The following is a 24605-nucleotide window of genomic DNA, read 5'->3' as shown; positions in this document are numbered from 1 at the left end:
AACAAACCTAAATAGTTATCAAAGGTACCAGGATTATACCACAAACATTAACTTGTAAACTATGTAAAAGTTTCAAAGTCAATGAACCATAATTAGGGGGTGAGGTTATATAATCTCCATGGAAATGAAACTTGCAAATGCCAAGACATTTGCATATCTAATACCATTGACTTAACATTAGTGGTTCATCTTACACTGACCTAATCACAAACTAATACATGTAAACTAAGCAAAAGTTTCAAAGTCAATAGACCATGACTGAGGGGATAAGGACCAAATATTCTCCATGGAAATGGGATATGCTAATGCTTATATAACTGCATACCAATTATCATTGACCTACCACTAGTGGTTCCCCATAAACTGACCTAACCACAAACTAATACATGAAAACTAAGCAAAGTTCCAAAGTCAATAGACCTTGACTGAGGGGGCGGGGCCAAATAATCTCCATGGTAATGAGATGTGCCAATGTTAATACAACTGCATACCAAATATCATTGACCTACCACTTGTGGTTCCCCGTAAACTGACCTAATCACAAACTAATACATGTAAACTAAGCAAAGTTTCAAAGTCAATAGACCTTGACTGAAGGGGCGGGACCAAATAATCTCCATGGCAATGAGATGTGCTAATGCTAATACAACTGCATACCAAATATCATTGAACTACCACTAGTGGTTCCCCATGAACTAGACCTAACCACAAACTAATACATTGTTGACGCCGCCGCCGCCGCCGCCGGAAACAGCATACCTATGTCTCGCTTTTCGACTCCGTCAAAGCGAGACAAAAACGGTTAAAAGACAAACAACAGTATACAAAACACAACATAGAAAACTAAAGACTGATCTCGATCAACACAAATCCCAGCCTTAATAAGGGGTGATCTCAGGTGCTCTGGAAGGGTAACAAGTTCTCCTCCACATTTGGCACACGTCGTGGTGCTCATTAAGTGCAAATAGTTCGAATTCGGTGGTCACATTCGAGGAAAAAAGGACGAGATGGTTTTTACGACAATTGGCACATATCCGTCGTCATATGTAGGACAGATATTCCATAAGGGTTAATCAACTCGTGACGGGTCCGTTAAATTTTCAAAGGGATGACTGTTGCTCAGTCTATAGTTTTTAAATGTTGTGTTTTCTAGCTGTTTTGTGTTGTGTTGCTTGTCTTTTCGTCAGTGTTCCGTTTTTTTGCCATGTCATTGTCAGCTTGTTTTTGTTTATGAGTTTAAATATCCGTTTGGTATGTTTCGCCTCTCTGTTATATGGAACGAGAACTGCTTTTCTTTTTGGATCAACTGAGTTCACTTCGGTTGATATATATTGTATATGCATGCATATTAATTGACGATAGGAACACGTATGACCTGAATGTCAAATCGCGTATACGCTTGACTTGAATTAGATAATGAGCGGTCAGTGGTATTTTCAAAAGAAGTTTAGCGTCCCTAATTTCCAATTGTTCAAGTATCTACCTTAGTCGTTTGGTCGTAAGTACTTTGGTGTATTTAACGACTAGCCTTTAATGTTTATAGAATTAAGAAGTGTGACATTTGTTATCATGATTTTTCGTTTCAAAAACAAGACGCATTTATAAAGTTAATATATAACTGGTTATTAATTTGGTTGTTTTGAACCTTAAATTTTCTGTGTAGTGTTTTGTAAAAATTATTGTTCCGTCTTTCTGGTTTTTTTTTTCTTTTTTTCTACGACGTGTGGTTTGGGCTTGCTCCCTAGATATCTTTTTCTGTCTACTGCAACATAATCAGTACAACATGCACTCTTATTGTGTTGTGCTTTTTCACCACTGTACAATGGCGGATCCAGAAATTTTCATAAGGAAGGACCCACTGACTGCCCAAGTGTGGGCCCGCTCCAGTCATACTTCCCTAAATAATAAACCAAATTTTTCCCACAAAAAAGGGGGGCCCGGGCACCCTGCCCCCCCCCCCTAAATCCGCCTCTGCCTGTCCCAGGTTATAGGGGAAGATTAAGCACCGACGAACATGTATATTCCCGTCACATTCTTTATGTGTCTATCTCAAGTAAATAGCCTGTAATTCAGTGGTTGTTGAATTATATCTCTCATATTTGTTTTTTTTTATATAATTTCGTCATAAATCAGGCCTTTAGTTTTTTGTTTGACTTGTTTCAAATAGCTGGATGTACGGTTTTGTTTTCATTGTTTGAGACCATACGCTGATCTACAGATTCTTAATTAAGCTTTCTTTATTTTGATTTTTTGGATAGTTGTCTCAATGGGAATCATACAACATCTCCTTATTTTATATACAATTGAAGAACTGATTATATTCTACACTTACAATAAGAAATATTGAGCTTAGTAGTATATCGAGTCAAACCCATCATATCATATATCAGGCCTTTGGTGTTGGTATCATTTTGCATAGAGTAAATAGGCATAAATTAGATAAATGTAGTTAATCAGAGAAAAATATCTATACCAATAAATGTATTTCAGCTAATCAATTAAATATGTCAGGCAAAATTATTAGCCTCAGCATGTAGAAACTCATCAAAGATATCAGGCTTTATGTACATCAGACGTGCATTTCGTCTACATAAGTCATCAGTGACGATCAAATCAAAACTGTTGAAAGGTAAAATTAAACCGAAAATTCCAAAAAGCTGTTCCATGTAAAAAGTAAGATAATAAAAATACCGAACTCCAAGGAGAATTCAAAACGGAAAGTCCCTTAACAAATGGCAAAATCAAAAGCCCAAACACAACAAACGAACGGAAAACAACTGTCATATTCCTGACTTGGTATAGGTATTTTTTGTAGTAGAAAATGGTGGATTAAATATGGTTTTAGAGCTAGGTAAACCTCTCACTTGTTTGACAGTCGTGTAAAATTCTATTGTATTGACAATACTGTGCGAGAAAAACAAACACCAATATAGGTATTAATGTCAAAAATTGGTGTACAGGCAGTCAACATTGTGTTGTTATCTTAATCACTATAAAAACAAACAACTATGTCAACAAAGAAAAACAAAATGGCATGTAGACACTCTATAGACAAAGCACATAAGCAAAATTGATAGACAAGAATACAAAAAATGACCCGTCATTCAAACTTTTTATGAAAGATTTTCAATAAAATCATCAATATTCAACGAATCTTACTTTTAAATTTCTTGTCTTTTCGACGTAAAAGGGACGATGTCGGTTTTCTCTCACATCAGATCGGTAGTTACTTACTTATTTGCTAGACATGTATTTTATAAATGCTGCGAATGTACGCCTATATGAATTAAATACATTTGTGATATACATTTTAATTTTAAATCTAATGATGTAGCCTTTGGTTGAGGGATTCCATGATCTTTTATTTGTTATTTTCCACCTACATGTATCCATCGTGTTGGAGTCGGGGTTGGTTTTATATGAATCCAAGATGTAGTTTTTGGTGAAGAATTTCGTCCTGTAAAGCAAAAATTCTTTTTTAATACTGCAGTGATAAAGCATCGAATACTACATTGACTGATATTGTCTTTTCAAGTACATGATTTCTTATAAATTTCTATGTGTCCGAACCGCATTCCTGGATTTACTTTCATTAGGAAACTCAAAGCAGAATATTTGAAAGCCAAGGATGTATAAGAACAGAAACAGTTGAAGAGCTATATGACCAAAAAGGGAAATAAATGTATAGAGAACGAACTAGACGTTACGCACGATATTGCGTCTCAATTGGTAACGTCAAAATTTGACGTTTTATGCCAGTAATCGAGGATACTTTGTTCGTTTTGTCGGTAATCTTTTTTGATCGATATGGATACTTCTAAGTCTTGAATATGCATGAAATACTTCCTACTGGAAGTTACGCAAGCTAAAAACAGTACAAAATATGTATTTGGGTGAGATAATAGTGCCTATATAATGTAATATAATACATTGTTCCCCCATTAAATCTGAGCTGAGAACAGGGAGGAATGAGGCAGCTACTCATTTTGCTTTAATAAAGAAGTCTGGGTGTTTTGTCGTGTTTTTGTTTTTTATTTTATTTTTTTTTGGGGGGGGGGGGGGGGGGGAGGCGGGGGAGTTGATGAAAAGTGAAAGGGTCTTACTAAAAAAGTTAAATATGGAAAAAAAATATTCAACACTACTATTTTTCATAACTGAACAATTCGATTAAGAAAGAAAATACTTGCGTGAAAAAATAATTATATTCATCTGATATGTTTACAAGCTTTGTATAATATCGAGGTGTAACTCTTCAGGTACAACAATTTTACTGTCACTTTCAAGTTCAGCACAAATGAATCGTATTGCAGAGGAATAGCAAATCGCAGTTTTACGCTTCACAAGTTTGAAAATTAACGGTTGATTTTTTATCCTCTCGTAATACAGTCCTTTCACAACTTTGGAACCTCGGTTAAACGAACAACCCCAGTCATCTGAAATATTTTTTTTTATAATGTGAGGTCTTTTTGACACTTTTAAAAGATAATACTCATAATCAATATCGTCTGCCAAAACCGCAATTATCATGTCCTTTTCAACAGTGTCTTCAATTATATTATCATTTGTATTGCAATGGTCATCATTTTTTTCGGAATTCGAGTTATCATTTTGAATCATTTTCACTCTTTTGGAATTTCCTATCAATTGCGTTTTCTCACACTCGTTTATTGCTCCATTTAAACAGTTATCACAATTATAACACGATAAGTCGCGGACAAGAAGATCTGTAGAATAATTTGTTGATATGATTTGGTGTATCTTGCGATTTTGATCCACGGGTTTAAAGTTTATATTATGGAGACGAGGAATTTCAGCAATGTATTTGAATAGCCGTTTTTTATATATTCCACTCTGTGGATTCTGGAGATTTTTCTGAGCAAAATCATAAAGGTCACACGCCGTCTGAATTTTAGTTTTACCCCGGAGCACGGCGGAGTCCGCTTGATTCTTTAGAAAACCACCGGCAGCATCGTGTGGGCCTTTGCCATGCGAGGTTTCAAAATAGTTTCTAATTAAAACGTCGTACCCTAGATCCGATCTATGTGTACAAACATCGCCCATACAGTTTCGGCTTTTATACTGAGCACTGCAACCGTCGGTAAATTCATGCATAATCTTAATTTCAGCAGATATCGATTTCACGTATTTTGAAATGAGAGTTTGGACATATCCAGTATAATGACGGTCATGATCCAAGTCTGGACTAATGACAAAAAACTGTTCACTAACTATTACCGGTGAATCTAATGTACTGTCGATCCCGTCTACCTCAAGAATAGCATGCCTGCTTAAAATTGTAACGTGTATGCTAACCTCGGTTCTCTGAAAGTATGCTGATTGGATTTCAGTCCGTTCGGAACATCGGTAGTTCTCAGAGAAATCGTGAATACAAACTGCGTGATTGGTTGGAAGATTTTGAACAATATTTCTATACTGTTCACTTTGCCAGTTAGCTCTATTTTGATGAGCTGGAAAAGTTTCGAGTAGTGATTTAAAATGGTTAAACATTTCGCCAGGTTTTTACTAACTAACATAAGTTTTGTTCTTGTTTTTCTGCCTTTCACGTTTATTTCAGTGTATTCAAATTTTTCCCACATAATGTCGCGAGCATTTCTAGATATGTCTAGTTCATTGTCGTGGAAGGACAATTTTTCAACTCCACATTCTTTTCAAGACCGATTTAAACACTTTGCGTGCGGTGCAGTCTTATCACATAAAGTGTCAGCACATATGTCATTTAAATGTTCAAAAACTGGTAAGTTCTCTTGGGTCAAGTCCAGATTACTTGCATGCAAATTTTTCCGAAATTCCATACATTTAATTTTTAAAAAGAATTCGAACCTCTATATGCTGCCGACAACAACATGTATTGCGATGTTTTTGTTTGACTGGCATCACGAAAAACGGCTTGTAACTTTCAAACAAACGTTGTGATATTTTAAAATCTGGATATTTCGCTTTGAACTCTAAAACACTTCAGTTTGCGTTTTTTCGAGCAGGTGTATTTGATGAGAAACATATTCATGAGGCCCTATCCGTGAGCGTTTCACGTCTGTTTTGTTAGAACTTGTGCGCGAAACCATAGGGGATATCCAGAAATCATAAGCCTGTTTTTTTGTTTCATCAGAAGTAATGTCAGATCTTGTTTTCCTCTTTGTGAATTCGTAACAAGATTTTTCTGATCTCAAAACAGAAGTGCGAATTCTTTGACCACCAGAAAGTCGCCGCGGCTGCAATCCCAACTTACGCGCTGCTTTGCTTTTTTCTCCTTTTGAAATTTTTTCACCGCTGACAGAAGCCGATATTACATGCATAGCGTTACGTGCATCAGAATTTCTTTTCTGTTTTGTTTCATGTATGAATCCCTTCACATTTTCTAAGACCTTTTCAGAGAGAGATGGACTCTGTCGTTTTAAAGATTGTTTTGCTGTTGGTGAAATACACAGATAGTGTTGTAGTATAGCTTGTTTTTTAATTGGAGATGATGGTAGAGCGTCCTTAAGCCTTTTCAGTGCCCTGCATTTGGCCATCTTATTTTTAAATATTGCATTTCGAATTTCGTCATTTTGATTTTTTGTTTGTTTTGCTTTTTGTGTTTTGTCTCGTGACCGACGTTTATATTGATTCTGTTTTACTTTCTTTTCTTTGATTTTCTGCCTTTGATTTCTTTTATATAAAGCGCTTTTGGACACCTCACTTTTCGGACTTCTGATTCGGCTTGCGTTGTATTTGTCTTTATATTTATTGTAACTTTTATTTTTCTGCTCTTTTCTTTTTAGTTTATTCATCTCTTAATAATATTAATTCTCTCTGTTCCGGACATAAAATTCTTCTTTTCTGCAATTAATATTTTACCTATGTATTGACAAATTACCATATTTGTTTCATTTTAGATAATAATTTAATTTCTTTTTGTTAAATACTACTAGTATATATTTTTCCTTTAAAGTTGTTATCTTCGTTTCTAACATAGCCGTATAAAGTTCTTTCGATACTTGAACAGTTAATAGCGAAATTTATAAGTTTGTTATTCTGTTTTGTCCTCTGATCTTAACATGAAATCGAACCGTACTTGTTACTTGAAAACAATAGATTATCGTTCATATATTATATGATAATACGAAAAGCTTTCAATTTCGATGGCCTAGATGGGTGAGTGGCCTTAGGGGTTCATATAGTGATCACGAGCCTGGCGATTTTAAAATACGCTCGTGGCGAAATTTGTTGGACTCCGATCCTAATTGACAGTTAGTGTCAGTTATCTAACCGAAGGTCGCCTGATGTCCGGCTTCCTCCACCTATTAATAAAGTTCGATAAAAGTCGCTTATAGTGGCGTTCAACACCAAAACACAAAACAAACATTTAGATTTAATTTGAAAACACACATATATATAGCGTCCCGAATCGACAACGTTCAAAACGTAAGAAAATTGTAAAGTGGACAAACTTGCAAGACATTGGATTTGTTAAAAAACGAAGTCGTTTCGACTTAACAACTTATCAAAAAGTATGTAACTGTTATGTGGGGTTAAAGTACAATTACGCAAAATCACTATTTTGTATGCTACAAATCGAATATTTTATTAAATGACGTCGAAACTGACAGTTTACTTGTAAAAAGCGGCGAAATTCGACATTGGACATTCTTGCAAGACATTTGTCCAAAGCCAATGCGTTTTTATTTGTGATGCGAGTGCTGTAAAAATCCGGATTTGAAATGGTCTATCTATGTACTTTTGTGGGAATAATTTATGAAAACGAAATTTCATATCATCTAATATTTTAAAAAGCCATAACTTTTGATAACTTACCATTTTCTGAAATCTGACCATCGTGAAGATTATTCATTTTTGAAAAAATCAGATTTGACCGTTGCATCAACGCAAAAATCAGCAATGACGTCATAAATTATATATGACGTTTATCATTCATGTGAATTTTCGCGGATTTTACACTCTTTCTAAGAGCACAAAAACTCCCGTAAAAGTTATTATGCGTATAATTTGTTACGTCTGACACGCATATTTTTGACGTTTTGACAATATTTGTATCATTATTTTACACTATTATGAAAAGTTATAAAATAATGTTTTATCTTTTTGGAAACAGTAATACCTGCCTAGTCGATGGATTTTAATTTTATAAAGCTTAACTATTTAGATTTCATAGAAGAGCTGTTTATCCAAGTGCTCTGTCGGATTTCACGGCATTGACGCAATAGCGTGCTTAACGTCACTAAACTTTGTATTCGGTATAGCATGCTGTCAGAGACTGTAAAAACAAAACTTTACTGGATGGCTAGACATGTAAGGCTAATGGAAAGATTTATTACAACAACAATTTTGAGCGGATGATGGTTGAACTACGGTTGTCGTGGTTTATTACAACTCCTAGTAATTCTTCACAATATAATGCATTCTCGGTGTCATTTTAATAAAGGTATACCAAAACTTGTGGTTTTCTGACAACATCTTACACAAATAGAAATTTACCCAATCACATGACGTAATTTTCTTTAAGAGGCCCGAAAAATGAAATAACCCACAGTGTTTTAAATTTGATACTGCAATTTCAAACACTACAAACAATTTAAATTGGTAGCCAATGCAAGTTACACATTGCAGTAATGAAAGGAAACCAATTTGTTAGTAGATAAAAAGTTTACTGATATATCTTTATTGTGCTATGAAATTCTGTCAATACATTATTAAAGTGTTATTTTGCTCTTTAATAACTTTCGAGGATTTTGCTTGATAAGTGCATTAACTGGTAATTTTTCAATAAAATCGCCTTTCATAGACATTAGTTCATACCACAGAATTCAGAACAATATGATTATACAGTCAATATAAGCATCTTGTCAATATATATATTGTGTCTAACAAATGATTATAATTAGACGATTGTTCTCAAATTACGATTTATAAAAATGTCGTTAATAAAACTAAATTGAACTAAATAATTTGAAAATGATAGTTAATCGTGATAGGGCAATGTCTACAAGCTGGTATACTGACTTATTTAGAAACATTCATTTTTTCTTTCGTTGGTTTGACTATTCTAAATACTCTGTGGCCATTCATAAATACTTAACGACATATGATCTAGAAGATAGACGTTTGTGCGCACGAAAATAGGTTTTAACCCAGAACATTTTGTGCATATACTGCGGCAGGCTGTTAATGGACCATGCGGGTTTTTTTTAATGTTGGCTGTCTTTGCATGTACGCGAATATTTATCAGGAGTTAGGTGTTGGTGTGGTCTTTTATACTGCCAAATACTTTTAATTATTATGATATTCGATTTTAATATATGGTGATTACTGTTATTTTTGTTAGGTGTTATTGGGTTTTTTTTTGTACTATTTCAAATTTGGGGATTTAAACATTAGATATGCCTAAGCAATAACTTTATTTTAACCTTTACATATAGTATACATTTGTTTTTGATGGATATATAATGTAGGTAATTGGATAATGTTATCTTACTTGAACATAGACCACATGTTGCTTTACAGTAGTTCTTCAAAGTTGTGTCATTGCAAACAGCTTTGTTTTTACAATTAACTAGGTTACTATCAGAACATGGCGCTACAAAAGAAAAAAAAATCAAAATTATGTTGTCAATATCTTAATAACAAACTACGATGATTCCGACCATAATATGACTGAACTGATTATAATTTGACAAAATTTAAATTAACCCGAAGAATATTCGTAAAATTTGTAATTTACTATTATTATAATCGACATGACAAGTCTGCCTTAAATTTTACCGTATGGTAAATGCTTTTGACCACGTATAATCCTCATATATATTTATTACTATACTTTTATTATATTCATTTTTCACACAACTTTACATCAATATTTGCATGATAATCAATACTTATAATGAATCCAATAGTAAAGTAATCTTTTTCCTGCAATGACCCCCATTATTTCATATATTTTTTTATATCCCATACCATCATTTTCATTGGAAAAAACTCAACTCCCTACTTTTTGTTAGTAATATAGTTTCTTTTTTAACTTACTACACATTTTACATGTCAATGGACAGTAGGTTTTCAAAGCACCCACACTGCAAATAGAAGAAGAACACATTACACGTGGGTCATCCATGCAGCTAGATAACGGTGTCTGGATTGGTGTTGCAGCTGTTGTTGTAGTTTTAACTGAAAGATGAAATAATAAAATTATGTTCTTTTGGTTGAAGAAAATATAAATAAGACAAAATGTATTTTTCTGGGGTAAACCTGAATTTCTAAGGCAGATTAAGGGTACAGAGAGAGAAGTTGCGAAATGATAATTTCAGTCGGTATTCAGCATTTTTTTTTGTAGTTTGTCTAGTTAAGAGTATACGTGTTTTGCTAAAACTGCTATTATGCGAACAAATGAAAAATGGAAACACATTAATCCTTTGCACAGTGTATGTTACTTCTCAGAATGGCGAGTTTCAAATAGGAATACTTAAATCGTTAATGTTGTCATATTCTTCTTAAGCCTTAATTAAAAAAAAAACGACAATGCAAACCTTCTCAATTTTATAGTATCCTTATTATTAATACATATAATTGGTTAACGTGCTAATAATTGGGATCAAGCTTCTAAAACTGTGTAAACATACATCTAACACAAACATACACAACAACTGACTTAAAAAATCGAACAAACATGCAAATAAATCTGACAAAGATGCAAAAAAAAATATAGTTTATAGTTCATACAGTACAATAAAACATAATGAAATATACACTTTGCCGATAAAGTACAGATTAAGGAAAATATAAAAACAAAAGAAAACGGATCTCCTTAATGATTTATCAGTTGTATGCAAAAATGTCTGTCAAGCAATACAGGCTCCTTAGACTATCTAGTTTAAAATTTACGTTCTTACCTTTGGTGGTGGTGTACAAGTGAAAACTTATCAAAGATACCAGACTTATAATATATAACCACAGACGAGCGTTCTGTTAACGTAGAGACTCGTCAGTGGCTCTAGAATCAAAACAGTTGGAAGGTCAAATAAAATACGAAGTTAAAGAGCATTAAACAATTAAAAAAATTGTGTCGAATAGGGCTAGGACAATCATGCTCTGATATTAACAGTAAATTTATAAAAAATAAACACATCAGTGTTAACTACTGGGCTGATGATTCCCTCGGGGACGAAACGTCCTGATCAAAGATACCAGGCTCATAGCTTAGTACGCCAGACTAAACACTAAGCCGTTACGCACGGAACTGGTGACACTCAAGAAAAAATACCGTGTCATAAGCAACAATTGGTCACTATATTGTCGTTGCTACTGGAAAACATATAATTTTACATCAAAATAAAGCTGAATGTCTTGGGAATTTATTTTAAGTCTTGAATGACATTTTAATACAAGTGTATGTGAATAAACCGAACACGATTTTAAAAAATAACGTCATTTTTCTCCTGTCCCGCGTTACAAATAGATGCCGATATCTGGGCAAAATGTGCTGAAGATTGGTGATTTTTTCACCAAAAGTCACCATTTTCGGGCAGCGCAACGTTCAAGGTCATAGCATTGTGACGTCAAAAAATTTGAACACAACCAGTACTAGAAGCGAAGCAATGGGCCCCTGAATGAGATATTAAAAAGTGTCCCACAAGCAGGGAAATATTTTAGCCGAACTTACGGACTTGATTTTTATGAACAGAATAATTTATTTTTTTTCTTTGTTGTTACGTCGGTTTACACATGTCGGAATTTTTCTCATGTCCAAGAATTTGTCACAAGTACAGTTTTCACACATTTTCCGGCACTAATCCGTCGAATGAGATTAAATCAATTTGTTTTATTGAATATTTCCTTAATTCTATTTACCGCATTAAAAAGTACAAACCTTTCTTCGCATTTTGAGCCTTGAAACATGACAATGCGCCCAGGTTTGCACAAATTACAAACAAAACCGCATGTCCAATAAAATGTCACATACATGGAACTCCGTTTTTGAAAGTTACACGTAACGTTACAGACGTTTTTTGTTGTTGATAATTGTCAAAATGATTAATGTATGCATTGTATGGCCTTTCGAGGGCCCCTGATTTGAATAAATAAATTAGTCTATTCAGAAGCGAGAAACAAATTCGCTCCTAATAATTTGAAGATTACATTATCTGTGAAAGTCAATCGGATATTATTAAGCTATTCAAGATTACCTGCAAGTGTTTGTATTTGTATTTATTTTTTGTCATCGTAAATCTGTCCTAATCGTATCTAAAATAAATTATATAATAAAACTTTCATAATTATTTCAGTGAAAAAAAAAGGATGTCATCTAAGGAAGGACTTGAACGGTACAAACAAGAAAAGCTTCAAAAGCGACGAGAACAAAGGCTTGAATCTTATTACAGAAATAGAAATCTAAAGGAAAACGAGTATGCTTTATCAGATGAGGCAGTACGCCAAAGACAACATAGAGAGAAACAAGAGAAAGAACAAATGAGACGGGTCAAAGAAACGGAGAGAAAACGGAAATATAGAAAGAGAAAACGTGAAGAAAATATCAATGATCAAAGGCAAAACGAGGATTTAAATATGCGAAATACTTTCGAGAATAGAACAGAAAAACATCGGGCATTGAAGAAACTGAAACTGGCCCTACCAAAGAGCCCAGACAGGCGGGTGACAACCATGGTCGCATACTTGCAAAATTCGAACTCGCCGACTGTGAGAAAACTGCAATCTTCTGAAGTGATTTCTTCGCCGGAGGAAATAGAAGAACACAAAACATCAAAAGCCTTGACGGAAGATTTAAAAACAGTTATTGACAACTGTAAGAGGAAAAGATCGGATGACTCTTTTAAAAAGATGAATTATTTCATCAGTAAGTGGTGAAAAAATCAGTGACAATAAATGCAGAAAGAAACTGGCTAGGAAATTGGGATTACCGGTAAGAAGAGTTAGCCGTGGTCATGCAATTAGAACAAGAATACTTAAATCTGAAAAATCAAGCTGGACTTACACAAATAGAAAAACTAGATCAGATGCAATAACACCTGACACGAAGAAACGTATTTATGAGTTCTGGTGTAAGCCTGGTATGTCTCGTCCGACTGGTAACAAGGCAGATATCAAAAGGGTCCGCATTGGTCCGAAAAGTTATTCAAGCCACATGACACACATACTAGAAAAAACACAGACCGATGTGTATTTGGACTTTATCGGAGAAAACCCCTCTATTAAAATAGCTCAAAGAATGTCCGAAAGGTGCAAACTCTACTTTGTGCGACCCGTCCGACCTAAGGATAGACAAACATGTTGCTGCAAGTAACATGTAGCATTTAAAACTGTCTTTAAATCGTGTATGGAATTCCGAAAGAAACTTTTGATAGAAAATGAACCGAATGAATGCTATTCTACTCCTGTGTACGATTCAATATCTGATGTCGTTAATGCAACATTATGCGAAAAAGTTGATGGTTCACACAATTTACAGTGCCTTAAAAGAAACTGTTCCGATTGTGGAGTTAAAATCCTGAATTTTCTGCCTTGTGAACTTGATGTATCTGACACTGCGGAATTTGTAAAGTGGGAAAAGTTTGAAAATGTAAGCGTTAATGTTAAAGGGAACAAAACCATAAAGAAACTAATGCTCGTGAAAAAAGAAAGTCAAGTTGGTGAATTGTTTTCATATTTCAGAAAACTAATTGAAACTTTTCCAGTGCATCAGCACAGAGCTACATGGCAAAATGAACAATTTCAAAATCTTGTTAGAAATCTCACAGAAAAGCAATGTGTTTGTGTGCAAGACTTTAGTGAAAATTACAGGTGTTCCGAGCTTACTGCGATTCAAAGTGCTTACACTCAAAAAACCGAAGTGTCGGTCCATGTTACTATTCTACATAGACATGCATTGCTAGAATACGATGGTGTTGATAGTTCAGAAGACTTTCCAGAAATTATGACGGAACAATTTTTCGTTATAAGCCCAGACTTAGTTCATGATCAATACTTTGTTCACCAAGTCCGAAATTATATAGCGGAATATTTACAGTCGATTTCATATTCAGTAGAAACAATGCACGAGTTTACTGACGGGTGTGCAGCCCAGTATAAGAGCAGACACTGTTTCGGAGATATTAGTCAAACAAGCGACGACTTTGGATATCAACATTTCACAAGAAATTTCTTCGAAACTTCCGATGCAAAAGGTATTTATAATAATTTAGTTTATTATCCTCGAACTTACTACTATGATTGCCTTTAAATACAGTTGAATGTCAGTCCGTCTGTCAGTCTCTACGCTAGATATCTTGGACACAGATTTAATGATTTTTCTCACATTTTCGAGTACAATGGAATACATATTATTTAGCTTTTGATTGAATATTTATGAGTTATTTGTGTAAAATGTAAATATTTTAAAAGCGGTCGGGTATTCACATTATCGGTAAACTGTTTTCTTTCAATCCGTCACATTATGGGTTAATGTTTGAAAACATTATTCTAGGAGGTTTTTTTTACATGTTTTTTTTTATTATATCGAATTTGAAATAAATGTATTTTGATAAAACATGTGCGTCGGACTAAATTACACCTGACACAAAAATAAATACGTTGTATCAAGGAACAGGGCTTTTATTTCTATTCTTCATCTTGGCAGTCACTGTAGGGTATTGAATGTACTAGTATCTCTTATATTTCTCGTGACTTTCGGTATTGTTACTATTATAAAAATCATAAACCTTGAACGCGGTAAAATGGTAAGGTCCAATGTCATGCAGTTGACATAAAAAACTTATCTGTGCATTTCAGGACCACAAGACGCTGCTGGAGGAATTATTAAGAGACAAGCCGACTGTGCCATTTTACGCGGACAGACTCAGATAAGGACAGCAAAAGATCTCTATGAATACGCGAATTCATTTCTAACACAACCGAGGTCACATTGTAAGAGAAGAATATTCCGATATGCGGAAACGATTCACCGTGACAACAGACTGTCTTTTAAGCCGATGCCTAAATGATATTTACCTGCCTGACATGTGGAACCTGTGTACCCCGTATTACATGCACACGTGAAACTTGTCGGAGTGTTATTACAGACGCCATGTCCACTACAAGGATTTGAACTACAGTCTGGAATGAAATCAAACTTAAATTACCTTCTAGAATTATGTTGGAGAAACTAACAGTTATAATGATATTGAACATTAATTTGAAAATGATGAGATATAAATTTTTTTTCCCGCAGATTTTAATTGTATTGATTTAAATAGAGAGGGTTGTTTATGTCTTCCGATCACCACAAATTTTGTTCCATTGCAAAAACATTCTATAATTACTCAAACAATATATTTATTTAATTTTGACATTACTTTTGTTATTAATTTTCAATTTTATTAAACAAATTTATACATTCATTAGATATTTAAGTTTATAAGTAGTCCTTTTTAGGTTGGAAGAAATCCCTCATGAAAATATTTTAGCTATTTAAAATATAATAAAATACAAACATTGGAAAGACAAACATTCCTGGTATACAAAACGATCCTTGTACCGTCGTATTCAAACATATTTAGTTAATTTTCTTATTGGTTCGATAAGTAATAATCTTTCAGTATTAACATACTTATTTTCATATGAAAACGTATATTTAATCGCAAGAGAAATAGTATACCTCTTCTTAGTTATAATTTTGCTCATTACAAAAAGTTATCCTCGTAACTACATGCATGGTCCATGCTGTATTTACCCATGAAACGTTTACCTAGATCATAATGAGCATACTTTTTTTCATAGAGAATGATTTTCAGAAAAAAAGTTACAAAACGGATAAATGTGCTCAAATTACAAATAATAAAGGAATTGTATTTTATTAGTCAATACCATTCACAGCGAATTTGCTATCACAATAAAACCATAATAAAGCTACATACTATCAAATTAAGTATACTCACGATTTACAACTGTAACAAAGCAAGAAGAAAGTTGTGGTCAAACAAACGTTCAAAACAAACAAATAAAACAGAAAAATAAATTCAATTTATTAACTTTACAGTAAATACAGAATGGACTGAAAACTTTGCGCGATGTATCAACAACATTATTTCGGAAGTAAATATTGGGGTCTTTTTATTAATGTTTATCGTCAAATAACAGTGGTTTCTTTTTCAATAAACGAAAAAATACTTGTGATTCTTTTTTATCTTTTGTAAAAAACGCTTTAAGCTAAAATGTGCATAATAATCTTTTTTAGTAAACTTCATAGGACATATCCCTGACTAATTATCGACATAGAGCCACAGTTAATTATCAATCAATGTACCTGTTTGACATTGTAAACCAGTATAACCCTGATTGCATTTACATGTATATCCCATATTACTATTCTGACAAGCACCGTGTCCATTACAGGGATCCGGACTGCAGTCTGAGAATATATAAATAAAGTACTGGGAAGTTAAGGATTTTCAGCACTTGTAGGTAATACCACCAAATCATACTACGTCACATCCGGTTGCATACGAAAAAGGGTCTAAAAAAATATTCCCTTGAATTTGACAGTTGTAGGAAATTAATCCTACATTTTATTACAGTAAAAAATTTCTGAGTCATAAACATATATCTTGGGTGTTTCAAAGCACCCTTATTTTTTTATTTGGTGTTTCTATAGAGTATTTAGGAAAGTTGAGGTTACATGGTTACTAAAGCTTGTACACAGGAAAAAGGGGTGAAAATTTGATTGGTTAACTTCCAGTGATGGTTATTTTCTTATATGCAATGAAATGTTATGTGAAATTCTGTCTATAGTACTGGACAGGATAAAACTTTACTCATGCCAAGTATTTCTTTATTTGAAACAAAGATAAATTCTGCATAATTTTTTGAAAAGTGCAAATTTAACAAAGACTAATAGGGGAAATCAATGGTAGTATAATTACACCTGTAGACATGTATTGCGTTAAATTACGAGTATCAAGACTACAGTATAAGACAGTAAAAAAGTTATGAATTTATTTCTTTTTATTTCTTTTTCATACAGACAGAATTGTGTTTGTTTGACCCACACAAAGTACAATTATTAGTAAATAACTGGATAATCAAAATAAGAAGGAGAAGATGTGGTGCATATGTCATGATAAAGTAATATGTAGACAACAACTAAAATGGAAAAGGACGTCAATAACACTACTTTCGGTATAAACAATAGAATGGGTATAAGGCATACATTAAGTTCTGATATTTACTCCGAATTTAAACAGTGTTACTCAGGTTGTCATAGATAAGTATGAAGGTCTGCAACAACACTAAATTTAATTATAATGTTTTAAAAAAGGTTTTTACTTACGATTGATCACTGTAATAAAATTAAACGTGCTTGTAATGAGAACACTGTTCAAAGTAAAAACGTCATTAAACCATTTAAAATATTCAGAATAAACAGAAGAAAAAAATATATTCGCACTTCCATTACATTAATAAATATTATATTAATTTAAAAACAATCGGTCGGGTGAAATAATTTGAAATACACAAACATACTAATGATGTGAAGACAAAAATAACAACACTGAAATAAAAACAAGCATTTATTTAGTTTTAATATCGTATTTACCTTCATGCACCTCGAACCAGTATATCCTGTATCATGTGAATACATAAACCACGTCATGACAAATTTCACTTCAATAGATCGGATCATAGTTTTCAATCGATTTAAATTTGCAGTTTTGAGTGGTTTTAATTGATTTTCATTTTAACAATACATTTTCGAACAACATAACATTTACACTACCTATTCTTTGTATGAAAAACAAAAATGTTATCGAACGAAATAATTCAAATACAGCTTCATGGTAGTTATGTAATTATCCAAGACCCTGAATATTTTTAAGTTTAAGGTTTTTGTGATAAGATAAATAGAGGATTTTACTCTTGTTGTCATCCAATCAGAACCATTGATACAAAATGATTGCATTAGAATTGTGCTTACCCTTCTGACATCCTGAGCCTATATACCCTCTGTTGCATGTACATGTGAAACCTGTCAGGCTGTTTTTGCAGACGCCATGACCACTACAAGGATCTGGATAACAGTCTAAATTCAAATCAAAACTATTTTATACTTTTTGAATAAGACGTAATTAAATTAATTGATTTTGTTTTAAATTACAATATTAGTGACGATACTGATTGCATAAAATATGTAGATTTGTTGAAACTTTATTTAACTTCAACAATGTTAACAAAGATGACTTACTTCTACTCACAAACATTGTTGTATTTAAGTCATAGTTGTGGTTTATACTCATGTGTGCAGTCAATCAGATTTTTGCGCTCCTTTTTGAAGTTCATGCGACTTCCTCAAGTTTTATTTTACCTTGTTTTGTATGTTTTGAATTGATTTATGAGATTAACATAAATCACACTTTGAACGTTTTTCTTAAAAGTTTTGCCTATATAGATATTGCTAATGCTTTCTGATTTATTTTTCTCCCCATAGTCTGTGCAATATTGAAGAACATCTTCAAAGATACCAGGCTTATAATTTAAAACGTCATACGCGCGATTCTTCTTCATAAAAAAGCATCAGAGGCACTCGATTTTGAACCTGCGTATACTGCACCACAACTACAACTGAAACCAGTCAGGCTGTTTTTACAAGAGACTGCAAGAATTTCGACTGCAGTCTAGATTGAAATAAAATGTATTACATCTTTTGTAATTAGAACTATCAATTATACTTAAAATTAAATTCAGGAACATAACCATAAAAAATTAATATTGACCAATTCCGTTTGGGCACATTTCAACTCTACTTGTGTATCTATAAACTTGTAAAGCAGATCTGTACATTTTTCAATGATGCTTATAAGCTTTCAAAGATTGAATTTTATTAGTAAGCACAGATATATTGTGTACGCATAATTTGCATACTGTCTAATTGTATTTGTCATATTTGTATCAGCCTGCTCTTTAAAATGATTTCTTTGCACTAATATTTTTTAAATTTCACTTTTAAATAACGGACGCCATCGAGTTGATTTATGTTCACGGAATACATGCATCGCCGACACAGATAACAACGGATTTATTTCATTTTGGGTCAATATACAGTCCCGTTTTTTTTCTAGATTCTGATTATCAACAAATATACGATTTCTATCGATCATCAGATTTTAACATGTCATTTATCGAGAGCTTAAGTAGAAAAGTAGCAGCTTTCGGGAAAGCTGACTTTGGATTCAATATCGGTTTTAATAAAATCTTTCCCAGTGAAATACATAATGTTTTCTTCTGTTCTTTGGACATGGTGTTGTCTCTTCTTCTTCGATTTTTCACCGTTGTCCTTTTTTTCCTTAATATTTCCAACGACATTTATAATCAGTCAAAAGTAAAACACCCGTTGACAGGAAAATATTACAAACAAAATTTAAATTCAATTTGCCAATATCTGTTTAGTCATAATGATTATAAAATATTTATATCATACTTACGATTAACAACTACAATAAAGATCAACATTAATTAAAAACAATCATAAAGATAAAAGTTTCAACAAAACAGCACTTATAATTAGAGAATGATTAATTGTTGCTAATATCAAGTGGTAAATTAGCATGTATACGTATTCTTTATCCCAAAAGCAATACAGCTAATAGATAGCAAAGCAATAAATGTAATGGTAGACATCGCATAGTAAAATAAAAATATCCATCAATAAGATTTAGTACAATCTCTCTTATCCTTTAGATTTAAAAAAAACACTTTATCAAAACAAGAAGACTGAGACTTATTACTCCTAAAAGTGTGATATTTTTATTTATTGTTTTATTTTTTATATAAATGTAAAATACTTTTTTATGGTTTTTTGAAAATTTAATTTTGAGTATGGTATATTGTACACGTGTAATTCTTAAATTTAAGGGGTACAATTAATCTCCCTAGTATACAAGGATAGTAATACAACACGACTAACAAGATTAATTGTTCAGTTTAGCCCGGATTTGTTTCAGTTAAATCGATTTATGACTATTGAACAGCGTTATACTACTGTTGCCTTTATCTAGCTGCAGTTGACATACGTACACTAAAATCATCACCCGAACATGAAGCGGAGGTTCTACATGATAATTAATCAAAATGTCTATGAAACTATTAACATTTTGCTTGATTAATTTTCCCAAAGCGTTCTCAATTTGTTTACTATCTAAAACTAGCTCGAAGATATTAAGCTTGTTTTATTTTTTTATTTTTTTTATTTTTTTATTTTTTTATCTATTTTGATACTTTTGCTTGTCATGACAATTCATCTCGAACACATAATGGTGAAAATGAACATTGTTGAAGGCCATACGGTGACCTATAGTTGTATCTTCTGTGTCATTTGGTCTCTGGTGTAGGGTTGTCTCATTGGCAATCATACCACATCTTCTTATTTTTATACATTGTACATGTTCCTGTACTACATACCCGATTGACATTTTGAACCTGTGTATCCTGCATCGCATTTACAAGTGAAACCAGTATGTCTGCTTCTACATGTTCCATGTCCATTACACGGATCCGGTAAACAATCTAAATTTCAAATATAAAAGCACGTTTAAAAAAAATTATATTCTTCTATATCGCAGTATAACAATTAACAAAACATACAGCATTAGCAAAATAAAATTCATATAATACTATTGAGGTGTATAAGTTTAAGCCGGAATGCAAGCACCTTGTATCATCATTGCAGTTACACCATAAAATACTCTCATCTATCCAAAAGTGACAAATTATGTCAATGTAAAGATACGTTTTTCTGAATATTATAAAAGGTGGACCACTTTTTCAGAATCTTGAATATACCACTAAAAAGAAATAAGATATTCTAATATTCTTTTGTTACCAATTATTACCTGCAAAAAAATTAAAACAGTTATCATTTTAGAGGCTTTTGAAAACAGAAGAAAATTAACGAAATAATTGTTCCCATACTTCAGACCAAAACTTTTCATTCCTCACGAGAGCTGATGTCAATTTTTATAGAGCCAAAGAACACAGAAACAATTACCAAAGAGCTCTTACACATTGTATGTAATTATTTACTTACAGTCTATAGCTGAAAAATAAAGCATTCATACGATAAGTCGCTAAAACATTAAATACTAGATTCTCCAAGGGACCAGTTCAGCTCATCTTGTATAAAACCGATCGATTCGGAGAACGAGTAATGATCTTCAATAAATACACATTGAATATAACTTGTAAACAGCTTGATTTTTCTGATACCTCGGACTAAATAATATTTATTCGGCCTAAATGCTTAAAATAGGTATTAGCTGCCAATTCATGTTCGCCTATTTCACTAGACTCTCAAATTTGATTGATAACATACTAAAACGTATATTTGAATTGCAAAAGTTCCATATGAAACAATAAAACAATGCATTGAATCGTTATGAATTATTAACATTTTGGGACTCAATTGATTTCAAACCATAGGTCACACCATAGGTTGCATGTATATGGAGGCCCCACATGAGGTCGAATGTATATCTTGCAAAACAATTTTGCCGAAATTGAACCAAACTGACTTCTGGTAGCGAATTATATTTTAAGGTTGTACCAAACTCTTTGACTAAAATTAATTTGGCTCGTTTAATTTTCATAAAACTTTGACAAAATATTTACTTTGACCCTTAAAAAAGTTTGACAAAAATATAAAAAATTCAAAAAACTTGAACCACACACTTTATCGGAAAAATTTCATTTGATATATATATATATATATCAGTTTGACAAACACTAATTTTGATCATTGAGAAGCTTAATATTACCTTAACAATAAGACGTGATTAAAACGTTCAGCTGGTTTTTACAGAGTTATCTCCCTGTAGTGTTAGGTACCACCTTAATGTTCCATTCTTGTAAGGTATGAACAAAATACCTACTTTATTTTTATTTAACTTAATATAAAAATATGAGATGTGGTATGATTGCCAATGAGACAACTATCCACTACAGTTCAAATGCACTGTTTTTTATTCAAAATTGTAGCTAATGCCGCTTTAAAGTATGCGATACCCATTATTCATATGGTCATTTTAGACGTTGGTAGAACATCTAAATCAACCAGCTAAACAACATTCCTTACAAAATAATGGTTGTACATGTAATTGTCACACGGACAGGGACATGATACAAACTCAACTTAAGAATAAGTCTTTTACATATAGTCCTGATGAATCAAGTGAATATTTGAACGAAAAATAATCAGAATAGATGTTTTTTTTCCTATATTAACTCCGGAGAGAAGCATACCAATGACTCAATTTTCCACATTTTGAACAGATTTATATTTGAACGGTAAATAACGTGTAAGAAGAGAGTAAAATTTACTGACCTACACACTCTTGATAACAAATAAAAAGGACATCAGGAATAACCTAAATATCTAACAGTATAATAGACACCAACAAAAACCAACAAACGACTCTGAAAACAGGCGAACATAGATGATCAACAACGAACAGCATATTGTACAGACAGTCTGACTTGGTAAAGGCATAACTTGTGTAGCCATACTTTAGACGTTTAACCAAGGATGTATTCACCAAATATATCTTCGACCTATTATATGATGGACAATTGCTACTTGTTTGATTGGTGGCTGCTAAAATTAGAGGCAACAGTAGTTTGCACAAATTCAAATCTGATAACTCCATAAAGAAAGTAAAAAACAAAAACGGGGAATCGCATGAACTGCAAAAAAGAGATACCTAAAATATTGGACAGTTCAATAAACAGCAACAATAGCCAACAAACGAGGAAAAAGCTTAATTTTACATGTATATCTAGATGATGGATAAGTAAGACATATCAATATATACAGTTCAAGGTTAGGGGAGGGTTGAGAGCTCACAAACATGTTTAACCCCGCCACATTATTTATGTGTCTGTCCCAAGTCTGTAGTTCAGTGGTTGTCGTTGGTTCATGTCTGTCACATTTGCTTTTCGTAAATTATTTTGTTATAAATTAGACCGTTAGTTTTCTCAATTGAATTGTTACATATTCTTCATGTCAGGGTATTTTATAGCCGACTATACGGTTTGGGTTTTTGTCATTGTTGAAGGCCGTACGGTTGCCTATAACTGCTTACATCCACTTTATTTGAACTTCGGTGGATAGTTGTCTCATTGGCAATCATATCACATCCCTTAATTTTCATATAGTCTGCATTGTTCTACATTGATATTTTTAATCCGACTTTAAACGCGCGAATTTTAAATGTAACAATCGCGGAAGTAAATTTCATCCTCAACGAACACATTAATCTGATCTGTCATTGCTCTTCCCTTTCAACTGGTTTCTCATTATGTATTTATCATATGTTTGCATTAAAAATGCACTTATTTGGTCATATGATCAGTCGAAATATATCAAGTAAAAATAATAGAAAATTGTACAATTTCAAAAAAAGAAATCATTATTGAAGATTTTCATGAGAATAGCATCAAAAAGTATGAAAAAGACGAGGATATTTATAAAGTAAAGCAACAGATTCGATTCTGAAAGTGCATGGATTCATCTGGCCGAGATTCAAAGAAACAACCCCCTTACTCGAGTAACTTTGTAATGATAATGCATAATTGTTTGCAATTGGTCTATTCTGAATTTATAAAATATATATCTCATTTATCTTTATTTGTAGCACTGATTAATTATTGTCAAATATAACTGTACAATTCAATTCTACAAACAGTAACATCAATTGTTCACTTGTTAAAAAAAAATTTTGAAAGTAGAAAAGGATTTGCGTTTCAGCTGCGTTTTGACATTAAATACCTATATCACACTGTTTTCCTGTGTAGCCTCTTCTACATTTACACGAGAACCCGGATGTACTACTCTGACAGCTTCCATACTTACAAGGACTTCTTTTACAATCTGTAAAACAAGATTATATGTTACTTGGCATAATTATTTTAATGACCAAAATGACGGGGGCTTCTAGTTGAGCTCGAAACTGCCTACTCTGCGGATGCACCTGAGTTAATCGTCGATATTGAGAAGGATTTATATTGCACTTTCCCTTGTGTTTAGTGTAGTACAAGTGTTTTGATGACTTTTGTCTTTTATGCATCATTTTTATTCGTGGTTTTTGTGTTATCTTTAATGAATGATCTTATTGCCCCCTTGACATTTTGTTAAATTTCTTCTAAATTGCAAGGTTTGTTTGAAAAAAACATGGTTTATTTGACAACTTACAAATTTTGATATCATTTTGATTAAGGAATGTATCTCCCTCATGAATAGCTCTGGTTCCTTGTCCTGGTTTAGCCTTTTTGGTTGTATCACCTCTTCAACTTTTGTATTAGGTTTTGGGTTTTCAGATGACGCGGTCTCGAGCATCACTGATGAGACATTAATTGTCGAAATGCGCATCCGGTGCGGTAAAATTGGTACCGTTTATGTAATTACCACTATTTTATGTCAGCTGTTTGACTGGGTATTTGCTTTGTTTTTTTGTAAACGCCACTTGGCAATACAAGTATATTTCAAAACTCTTATATATAAATATACATGTATTACATTGCGGTTGTTTTGTATACCGTCTGATTAACCTATTTTGCAA

The 24605-nt window shown here is 32.8% G+C and overlaps 1 protein-coding gene and 1 long non-coding RNA gene across 2 annotated transcripts; one reads left to right on the top strand and one right to left on the bottom strand.

Moving 5' to 3' along the window:
- Nucleotides 1–3295: 3295 nt before the first annotated feature.
- Nucleotides 3296–10722, bottom strand: LOC127720034 (uncharacterized). The gene is made up of 3 exons (XR_007990589.1): nt 10039–10722; nt 9491–9592; nt 3296–3457 (listed from the first exon to the last, which is right to left on the bottom strand). It is a non-coding gene; the product is annotated as an uncharacterized LOC127720034 (long non-coding RNA).
- A 2431-nt stretch (nt 10723–13153) lies between these two features.
- Nucleotides 13154–14477, top strand: LOC127720033 (uncharacterized). Its single transcript, XM_052226445.1, has one exon. The coding sequence runs from the start codon at nt 13343–13345 to the stop codon at nt 14243–14245; it is 903 nt and encodes a 300-aa protein (XP_052082405.1). The 5' UTR covers nt 13154–13342; the 3' UTR covers nt 14246–14477.
- The last annotated feature ends 10128 nt before the right edge of the window (nt 14478–24605 follow it).

Source organism: Mytilus californianus, unplaced genomic scaffold (assembly GCF_021869535.1).
Source record: "Mytilus californianus isolate M0D057914Y unplaced genomic scaffold, xbMytCali1.0.p SCAF_11, whole genome shotgun sequence".
NCBI classification, from domain to species: domain Eukaryota; kingdom Metazoa; phylum Mollusca; class Bivalvia; order Mytilida; family Mytilidae; genus Mytilus; species Mytilus californianus.
This window is presented reverse-complemented; position numbering and strand designations above follow the sequence as displayed.